The sequence below is a fragment of the Melanostigma gelatinosum genome (genome assembly GCF_949748355.1).
Source record: "Melanostigma gelatinosum genome assembly, chromosome: 13".
Lineage (NCBI taxonomy): Eukaryota > Metazoa > Chordata > Actinopteri > Perciformes > Zoarcidae > Melanostigma > Melanostigma gelatinosum.
Genome location: NC_136646.1, coordinates 17,270,729 through 17,281,982, shown reverse-complemented (window position 1 = coordinate 17,281,982; position 11,254 = coordinate 17,270,729). Strand labels below are relative to the sequence as shown.

The window sequence follows — 11,254 nt, the reverse complement described above, 5'->3', positions numbered from 1 at the left end:
AATATTTTATCAGGAAGCTTTAGGGTCGTTGTTTTTTTCCGGAGGAGTCGTTTGTGTGTTGCAATTCTTCTTATTGTGTGCACATCATTTGTAACTTACTGGTGCTCGTACAGATAATCAACGAAAGATGAAGAATGCTGATGCGTGACAATAACAATTATGATATAGAATTTGTAACCTTCAAATTTTAACTGATAAACTTCTTCCAGAAACTGTTTGCATGACCTCCAGGGCACTAATGGTGCTGAGTGACAAACCCTCAATTTACCTCAAGGCCAAGATGAACTCACAGAGGAGAAAAACAACCTGATTAATTACCCATCCTGACCATTTGAGCTCGTTTATTGATGCCTGATACCTGGTTTCCTTCAACAGACTCAGAGGAAAACACTGAGTTTATGAGAACCACAAAAGAAACGTATTTGTTGTTGAAATGTAGATGAATTAAGAGGTCATGTTTAATATGTGAACAACCTGAAAAGTACCTTGACAAAGTCATAAACAGGTTATACATGGTTCATAATGGTAAATAGACTTGTATTTGTAGAGGTGCCACCTGATCCATTGTCATTCACACCCATTCATCACATTCATTTATTTCGGGTTATTTAGGACATGGACTGGAGGATCCGATCCAACCGCTGATCTTTTGATTGAAAGACAACCAGCTTTAACTCTGAGCCACAGCACCAGGTTAGAAATATTACAGTTCATAAATAGTTAAAAGTCAAAGTCAGCGCTTATTACTAAATGTGCAAATACATAATCCACTTCTGTGATTACAGTTGTTTTCAATGCTAACACACTAACATGACACATAAAGCACAATTACTGAGACTAACACTGTGAGAGCAAAACCTAAGGTCAAGTCTCCAAAACTCTGAACACATTTCTGCTTTGCATCCAATTTGCAATTCAAAGTGACTCTTTTTGTAACACACTGCACACAGGTCACTGCATGAGACACAGGACTCTGACATGAAGTCACTTGTCTTTTCAAAACACTGCCAATCAAAAAGCCACAGCCATGGACCAATTGGCCAATATGTGCCACCTGGTCAAACACCTAATAGCTTGATTGTCAACTCATCAATCAGGATGTAAGCGCTGTACAGTTATTTTATGATTGCTGAAGCACAGTTTTAAAAATAGGGCTAATTTTGCCAAAACATAATTGTTCAGTAAATAATGAGAAACCAGATCGGCTGGTTTATTACTATCATCTAGTTCTATCACATTTTTTATATATGAATTAACACACTTAGAAAACATTATTTTGCAGTAAGAAAATGTTGTCCTTGAAAGTAAATAATCACCATAATGATTATTATATACAGTACAGCTAAAAAGTGAATCTGTTTGTTTGCTGATATTCTTCCTATCGTGTGTACAAATCATTTATAACTCCCTTAGATCAACAGTAGATTACTCACCAAAGCACACACCCAAAACAAACAAACTCACAAACAAACAGTTTATCCTGAAGAGGAACTAACCTGAAGGCATAGAAGGTCAGCTACTGTTAGAAGGTTGACTTACTGGTGGCCTGATATACTGACACTGATGTTATTGTTGGAATGCTGTTAAGCACTATTTCTTCCGTCCCCCCCTGTTTCGTCACAACGCTTCTTCTTCTTCATTTTTTAAGCTACAGAAACCGTTCAACTATCAAAATGTTCAGCTCCATCAGCTCATCTCTGCTATGACTTTTTATATTTCTAACCTTTAAACTTTTTGAATTATTAAGCTTTTAGCAACTTTATTTTTGAATGGGATGTCTATGGAGAATATTTTCAAATCCTCTTAAACTTCTTCAACTTTCAAATCCTTCAACTTCCTTATACTTTCAGCTAAAGACACCATTTCAACTTTCAAATGTTGAGAAAACTCTGAACTATTGCCGCATAATTCAGCTTTCCGATATCTTTTAAAATTTTTGAACTGCAGCAATTTAACTTTTATGATTTTTCAGCCCTTTTCTGACTTTATAATGGGTGTGTATTGCGCAGCTTAGAGTGCGTGATGTCACCGCTAGAGTGAAGAGCAGCTTGAGATTCTTGTGAAAAAAACATTTGTGTTTTGCCACTGTGTCCACAATCTTCACTCTTCATGCATAATTTCTGGATGTAGAAGTAGCTAATATTGTCCTTGTCGTAGAAAAATTACTGTGGAATCCCACAGATTTCCACATTTGACACCGAAGCCGTTAATTGAGAGGAAAACCAACTTTCTGCTCCATAGAGACCAATGTTAAATTTTTCATTTTTTTTTGCGAGTCAGGAAGTTGGCATCCACTGGATCCCTCCCTGTACAAGAAGACAATGGATTTTTACCAGAAAGTAAAACGCCTAAAACGTTTTCAACAAACTACATGCTTGTTGCATGAGTGTACACAAGGAAGCGAACAAGTCGGCGTGATGACATTCTTTTGTTTCATTTCGATTTTATTTTGAAATGGGGTGTGGGGGAGAAGGGGAGAGGAGACAGAATCATAATGTTAGATAAACACAAACCGGTTATTAAATGACAGGCTCATCACAAGCATTTCAGTTCGGATTCATTCTGTGGGGCTTTTATTTTAAAATGGCGTGTGTGTGTATGTGTGTGTGTGTGTGTGGGGGGGGGGAAGACCTCTAAGGATCCCTAAGACCTGAATGATTGTATGAGAGACACAGAGAGATAGAGGGAGAGGAGTGTATGTGCGCGTGTGTCTGTGAGTCTGTGTTTATCAACATCACTAAGACTGGTGTAAAAATCATTCATCAATGGACATTTATTCTTTGCAAAGAAGGAGACAGGGTTGATTCACATACAGGATGTACATCAAGACCGCTCGGACATCTGTCTCTGAGCCTCTGGTATTTACACGAAGTAAACAACATGCAGTGGGCTGGCACAGGGTAACACTCACACATTGAGTGCGAGAGAGAGTGTAGGAACAGATGGTGAGGGAATTTGTGGGTGAAGTCAGTGATGAAGCATGAGGGGACAGCTCTTGAAGTCACTCTTCTTTTTTATGATCACATTCTTCTTTTTGGGGAGCCTGCTTAACACTGTCATCTGGTCCATGTTCGACGACAAGTAAGACTAATTACTTTTTACAACAACCTATACAACACTCACACGCACACGCTCACACACACACACACACACACGCACACACACACACACTTTGAGTGCTGGATAGCACTCTCTCCCCCCTCTTCCGCAACACGGGGTCCCTCAGCCCATGATTAACATGACATCATTGATCTGGTGCCTGTGCTTCGAAAGGTACCTAATTTTTGTGTGTGTGTGCATGAGGAAATCACCCCAACTTCCCTGTCTGGGTGTTCAACATCTGTTGCACTTCCCCTTTTCCTACACTCACACATTTCTAACACAGATTAGTTATCATAATCATAGTTTTTACATTTGTTAAATCAGTTTACTTCGTACACATTTGCTTATAAAATACTTGTTGATCTCATCCTTCGTCATTATTGTGCTTTGTGTCTTTTCTTCTCAACCATCATTATTTCCCCATCCCTTGAAGCCAACACCCTGCTTACTTCCTCTTTCTCCGTACTTTCTACACAAAGACTGCACTATACTCAGATACACTTATTATTATTATCAGGTTTACATTTGTTAAATCACTCTATGTATTAAACATTCGTTATGTAACGATCATACACTTTATCTTTCGATTACACTTTAACTATTGATTTCTGAGTATATGCTTCGTGCTTTTATATCCTGACTTTCCCCTGATCGTGTATGCATGTTTTCGAGGCAGCTCTCGTGAGCTCAACTCTTCTCGACAAGTTGAAGTATTTTGCAGTGTGTCCTCTTATTTATCATCATCATCATATCACCCCAGTTCTGATGTCTTTGCACTGGCTTCCTGTCCAACAAAGAATTGACTTTAAAATCCTGCTGTTGGTTTACAAAGCACTGAATGGTTTAGGACCAAAATACATCTCTGATCTGCTGCTACCTTATGAACCATCCCGACCCCTCAGGTCGTCTGGGACCGGTCTACTTTCTGTTCCCAGAGTCAGAACTAAACATGGAGAAGCAGCGTTCAGTTTTTCTGCTCCACATATCTGGAACAAAGTCCCAGAAAGCTGCAGGTCTGCTGAGACCCTCAGCTCATTTAAATCAAGATTGAAGACTTTTCTGTTTGCTGCTGCCTTTAATTGAACCACATTCAATTAATATATTAATCAATTTCCTGCATTTCTGCATTTTACTACTGCATTTTATTTCTTACACTGTTCTTAATTGCTGTTAAATCTCCTTTTCTTTTGCCTTATGTTTTGATGCTTTTAATGGTTTTAAAAGGACTGCACAATATATCGCCATTTCCTCCGGGACCGAGTTCGTGCAAGGCGTACACTATAAAACGCAGATCGGCAGAGATCTTTTCCAGACGTGGTTTGTGTGCGAGTAATTGCAGAATTGCGGCAGTGTATGGTTGATTGCGTGCAGCGTAATGTCTCAGGGAGACATTGATTATTGTTTCAATGTATGTTTTAAATCTCCTTTACTTTTTACTACTGAATTTTATTTCTTACACTGTTTCTTTAATTGTTTTTAGATCTCCTTTTCTTTTGCCTTATGTTTTGATGCTTTTAATGGTTTTATGTGAAGCACTTTGGACGGCCAGTCCGCACCTTTACTTGAAGAGTTTAGCAATGTTTATTGTGTAAACGGTGTCACAGCACTTTTGTCATTCAGTTGTATTTGTCTTTTTGAAATGTGCCATACAAATAAACTTGCCTTGCCTTATTTCCTATGTTTCCTATGCCTTATGTTCTTTGTTAAGAGACACGAATTGGCCAATAAACTGATTCTGAAATCTAATAAAAATGTGAGATATGATGGACCGGGAATGGTGAGGGACTAAAACTTGGGATGATTGCTTTGTCACGTGAGTCAAGAAACACGATTTTATGAATCAGCTGCATGTTTTTAACTGGCATTGTCAATACAATCTTTATTTTGGTATAGTAGTCTATGGTTCCAGTTTATTCTGCGTCTTGTGCATTGATTATCACCGGGTCACATAAAGCAAAGGCAAATGGGGTTCAGAGACAGTAAGGTTTATATCTGTATTATCTCTGGCATCAGTATTTTACTCACCTGTCCTGTTTCGGTGTTGTTTGCTCCACAGTAATGTGGAACCTCACAGACCGCCTCCTCACAAGCAGAGACCCCCTTGGAACGGTGAACTCTGTAAAGGCTGCAGGTGCGAGCAAACATGTCACTGCTTCTCCTTAAGGGATTGTTTTGTTTATCGCTTCATCAGATCATCAGTGCTACAGGGCTACAGGACAAACCTAACTGTATATTTGGATGTGTGTTTTTCACAGGGAGGTCATCAATAAAGTTAAAGAGCGTTACTCTCAAACCTGGAAGAAGCAGGAGGACAATTACCAACGATTAGGGTAATTTATTTTGAAATTATTCTGTTCTTAAATTTACAAATAAACACAGAATCAAAAAACTGAATAGTTGCCAGAATTGTTAGAAATAATTAGTATCCATACATGAGAAAAAACATTTCAAACAAACTGCAGATGAAAATTATGAAGCTTTCTGTTCTATAACATTCCCGACCGTCTTGTATGTTACGTAACAAATTCATTGTGGTTCCTCAGATCTCAGCTGAGAAACGAGTGCCATGGTTTTGACAAGGCCATCATTACCCAGGCCAACACTCCAGTGGGAACAAAGCTTGTGTACGACGGAGAAAAGAAGAGGACCCTACAGGTGACCCCGGAGCTTTTCAGCACCTTTGCAAAGGTATGTTGCTTGTCATTCATGAATATATATATATACCACAACATCTGCTGCTTCTTGTGATGTTCACAGTAGAACCCCGCCACCTGGTGGGCGGAACAGGATATACACAGTCAGTCAGCAAGACCGCATGAACAGCGTGTATATGAAGTTCGGAATAAAAGCCTGTTGCAGTGCATCAAGTCGTTGTTCGTCTGGGTCATAATTACAATACAGAAACATTACATTTCTGTGGTGTCTTTGATTCTTCAAATGATTTACCACAGACATTATTTCACTGCTTTGCACTTGAAAGTTCTGCCAAAGGTCATGTGTCTACTCACATGTTGGCTCTTTGACACACACACACCTGCTGGGTTCTGCACTTTTTAAAAATTTGCCGTGACCAGTAAGCACATTTTGGACCCGGTTCAAAACACCGTAAAGGCACGTACACACAAGAGGCAGTGTTATGAAAATATCAATCTTTTATTGGTACAAATATAAGGTGTAACCAGTGACAGCTGGTTTAGCGGGCAGGAGGAGTTCACAGACCGTGTGCCAAGAAAAGCATCACAAACAACGTAAAGCAAAAGAAAAGAAACAAAAGACCGAGGCAGCGTCCCACTAACCAGAAGAGAAATGAATAGAGTTATCTGGACTTTGACCTCAGCTATATCAAACTCTACATCTCACACAAGACAAAATAGTTTTTGAAGCAAAGCAGGCTAACAGGACTGGGGCAGCAATAAGAGTGCAGTGCAGGCAGGTGCAGATTCAGAAACAGGTACAAGTTCCAGGTAACAGGCTACAGGATACAGGGTATAGGATTCAAAGGTTGGAGAGCAACATTGATAACTTGGCGGGGAATGAGTGGAAATGACTCGGGAAATGAGAGAATGGCAATGGAGGAGTGAGAATTTGGCTGAAGGGGCAAAGAGGCAGAATGGAGAAAAAAGCAGTACTATAATGATCTGGTAAAGTGGAAGTGAGATTTCTTAAACTGTTGAGTCTCAGGAAGTGAGCATCACATCACGATATGACCACAGACTTAAAGTATGCCGTGAATCATGTTCATGAAGTTGACTGACAACAACTATGCAAGTTTAAAGCTGCTGGTGTGCTTCATGAGAGCTTGTGGGATTCAGGATGTTTATGAAACAATCAAAGATATTCGACAAGCATTCGAGCATTCCAGGATATGTCACATTCAGTTTGTTGTTTTCATCAGGCGGCAACCTCTAGGTCTGAAAAGTGAAGTCAATGTGGAAGTGCCTTAAACTTGCATTCTTTCTATTAGGAAAGCCATCGGGAGGCGACTCCTCTGGTTGCTAAAAGAAGTCAGATTGTATAGAAGTCTATGAGAAAATACTTGATTTATTACCTCAGTAAACATTGTAAACTTTAGTTTATGGTCTCAATCACAAGTTTCTAGTCTTCTTCAATACAGCATGACATTCATTTGGTAAATCATGGTCCCATTTAGAGTAAAACAGACCATAAAGCAGGGTATGCTTTAGGGTGTGGCTACCTTGTGATAGACAGGTTGCTACCAAGGTGTCGTCAGGTCTGTGTTTTCAGTTTACAACTATAACCCTTTCACAAAAGTTAAGATTAACATTTTGGTCAATACCATAGTCCACAAACCAATGGGTAAGGTCATGTGGACCACTATAACTTATAATATACAGTGTCACACTGTTAATACCCTAAGGTTTACCAAGGGCACCCATTTGAACTAGGAATCTCTTGATCTGCAGTCAAGATTATATAAAAAAATGTATACCACCTAAGAAGTTTCACTGATAATGCGGCGTGCAGGTTCATAGTTGCCTTCATATTTGCCAAAAGTCAAATTGTATTTCAAATGTAAGGCTGTTTTTATACCTTTTTAGATCCCAAGAGATAATAGAAAGTCCAAGACTCGGATGCGACTCCGGCAGAGAAGGAAGGAGCCTTGATCTTGTACTTTGCAAATGAGAGCCAGCTATATTCCCCTCCCCTAAAATGGCTCTTTCACACAGTATATCAGTATAATTGTTGTTGTTTTTTGTAACACATTTCCCGTTGGTGCTGATTCCAGGAGCATCCGTTCTCAAACAAAATATGGGACACGTGTGCTGTTGTTGGGAACGGTGGGATCCTGACCAACAGCAGCTGTGGAAAGATGATCGATTCAGCTCAGTTTGTTATGAGGTGAGAAAGGTGTCCAGTGTAGTGGACAATCTTAACCAACAGAATTAAACTCATCTCTGTGGGAATTCTACAGATAACAATTCCTAGATCTTCTTTGTTGCTTGTTCAGGTGCAACCTAGCTCCCTTGAATGAAGGCTATGGGAAGGATGTGGGCATCAAGACAGACCTTGTGACAGCAAATCCAAGCATCCTCTTCGAGAAGTGAGCGAAAGGATGAATCACTGCCCCTTTAAATGTTCCCTTTTGTCATGTTGCTTGACATCTGCTGTTTATTTTCAGGTATGGGTCTCTGATGGGGCGTCGCCGTCCGTTTGTGGAGAGTCTGCGTCGCTATGGCAGCTCCCTGCTGCTCCTTCCCGCCTTCTCCTACGGCTCCAACACTCCCCTGTGCATGCGGGCCATCTACAGCATTGAGGACTTTGAAAGCCCCATCCGGCCCGTCTTCTTCAACCCTGAGTACCTCCAGAGTCTGGCCCTCTTCTGGCGCTCCCAAGGCCTGAAAGCAGAACGGCCCAGCACCGGAATAATGATGGCTAGTCTGGCACTGGAACATTGTGCCAATGTGCATCTGTATGGGTTCTGGCCCTTCAGTAATCACCCCTATGGACTCTATGCCTTGGCTAACCACTACTACGATGACAGACAAACTGAAAAGAACGTTCACTCCATGCCGACTGAGTTTGACATCTTGTTGCGGCTGCATAGTCAGGGGGTGCTCAGGCTTCACCTGGGAGATTGTCGACCAGGTGAAAAGTAATTCCCAGACCCCGGGGCAGCTGACAGGATAGGAGCAAAGTGCCTTGTTTGCCTTTTGAATGAATTGCAAGATCTCTTTTGGCTAAAAGAAGAAAATGTTTTTCCAGCTTGAGTCTGAAGGGGGTTATTTTGATTTGAATAGGAATCCTTTGTCAGACATGTTTTGGGGTTTACACTGTAGTGTCTTGTGTTAATCAATTACTAATGACAGTTATATAACTGACCACTTAGCACTTATTGTATCCATACTAGTTTGTTGCACTTATTGTATTCGTATTTGTTTGTTGCACTTCTTGTATTTGTTTGTTTCTGCACTGTACGCTTTCTCTGGTTTATGCTCTTAGATGCTTGTTTCAAAAAGGAAATGCACTTATGACTTCTGGTGACCAGTAGTTCTCTTGAATACCTATGTTGAATACACTTATTGTAAGTCGCTTCGGATAAAAGCGTCTGCTAAATGACTGTAATGTAATGTAATGACCATGGGAGCTTTTGCATTTGCAACACGTTTTTTTTATCAGGGGATCTTAGCTTTTGTCCTCTTTTATGCTGTCATTATTCATGATAGAAACACATAATAGATTAGCTTATGAATCAAGAATAAAACATTTCTAACTGTTGTTATGAATTGTATACTAATGAGTGTTAATGTAGGAACAATGCTTTACAAATGATGAATTAAGTGTTTACTCATACAACCACTTCAGCCCGAGCGCCCCCCTTTTCGGGGGATGTGTAGTCTCCCATTGTAGTGGATAGACCAACAGGCTCCGTAGTTGACAATTACCAGAGTGCTGATCTGTCATCTCGGTTGCCTAAAGTCCTTACTGCTTGCATTGTAACTCGTGCCCAGTCAAGAAAGTATGAAGATGTGGTGAATTTATCTGAAGTGGCTCCACCTGTTGACAGTCTAGAGGCTGATCCTGATCCTTCTGTAACTTCTGAGTTGCCTCTAGATAAGCTGTCCACTAACTCTGTTGGAAATGAGTCTACTGAAGTTAAATTGACCTGTCCTGTCACTGTGCCTGCTGGCCCTGACACACAGTTGAAGGTTGGCAAGGAACGGAGCGGACGTTTGAAGTCGAGGACTTTCCTTTTGTTATCAATGCTCCAGGTCAACAGAGTTACAGGTCAACAGAGTTACCCCGTGGCAAGGTAATATATTTGTGTTGCCCCGTTCTCTTTTGTCTCCCCGTAAAAGCATCATCCAGATGTTTGTATCTTTGGTCCGTAACTGTGGGATGCCATGCAGCAGGACACATAGAAGAAACTTAGTGAAGTGCAGAAATGAATAGGCCGCTGATGTGCCTGCTGCATCAAATATGGAAAAATATTCGGCTTAATAATAAACAGAAATATTATAGATTCATGTATTTGCAAATGCACTACACCGCCATATGTCTTACACGAGCTATGTAAGGTCTAAAAAAAAGAGAATCAATCTTTCCACAGCTGCTGTTGGTCAGGATCCCACCGTTCCCAACAACAGCACACGTGTCCCATATTTAGTTTGAGAACGGATGCTCCTGGAATCAGTACCAACGGGAAATGTGTTACAAAAAACAACAACAATTATACTGATATACTGTGTGAAAGAGCCATTTTAGGGGAGGGGAATATAGCTGGATCTCATTTGCAAAGTACAAGATCAAGGCTCCTTCCTTCTCTGCCGGAGTCGCATCCGAGTCTTGGACTTTCTATTATCTCTTGGGATCTAAAAAGGTATAAAAACAGCCTTACATTTGAAATACAATTTGACTTTTGGCAAATATGAAGGCAACTATGAACCTGCACGCCGCATTATCAGTGAAACTTCTTAGGTGGTATACATTTTTTTATATGATCTTGACTGCAGATCAAGAGATTCCTAGTTCAAATGGGTGCCCTTGGTAAACCTTAGGGTATTAACAGTGTGACACTGTATATTATAAGTTATTGTGGTCCACATGACCTTACCCATTGGTTTGTGGACTATGGTATTGACCAAAATGTTAATCTTAACCTTTGTGAAAGGGTTATAGTTGTAAACTGAAAACACAGACCTGACGACACCTTGGTAGCAACCTGTCTATCACAAGGTAGCCACACCCTAAAGCATACCCTGCTTTATGGTCTGTTTTACTCTAAATGGGACCATGATTTACCAAATGAATGTCATGCTGTATTGAAGAAGACTAGAAACTTGTGATTGAGACCATAAACTAAAGTTTACAATGTTTACTGAGGTAATAAATCAAGTATTTTCTCATAGACTTCTATACAATCTGACTTCTTTTAGCAACCAGAGGATTCGCCTCCCGATGGCTTTCCTAACAGAAAGAATGCAAGTTTAAGGCACTTCCACATTGACTTCACTTTTCAGACCTAGAGGTTGCCGCCTGATGAAAACATCAAACTGAATGTGACATATCCTGGAATGCTCGAATGCTTGTCGAATATCTTTGATTGTTTCATAAACATCCTGAATCCCACAAGCTCTCATGAAGCACACCAGCAGCTTTAAACTTGCATAGTTGTTGTCAGTCAACTTCATGA

At 40.3% G+C, this 11,254-nt stretch overlaps 1 protein-coding gene across 1 annotated transcript; it reads left to right on the top strand.

Annotated features, from left to right (window-relative positions):
• Positions 1-4,865: 4,865 nt before the first annotated feature.
• LOC306786696 (alpha-2,8-sialyltransferase 8F-like) lies at positions 4,866-9,088 on the top strand (the record flags this gene model as incomplete). Its single annotated transcript, XM_079281542.1, has 7 exons — positions 4,866-4,879; positions 5,159-5,233; positions 5,358-5,432; positions 5,646-5,790; positions 7,850-7,962; positions 8,072-8,164; positions 8,243-9,088. 7 exons carry the CDS (start codon positions 4,866-4,868, stop codon positions 8,718-8,720), a joined length of 993 nt encoding a protein of 330 aa, XP_079137668.1. The 3' UTR covers positions 8,721-9,088.
• Between the last annotated feature and the right edge of the window lie 2,166 nt (positions 9,089-11,254).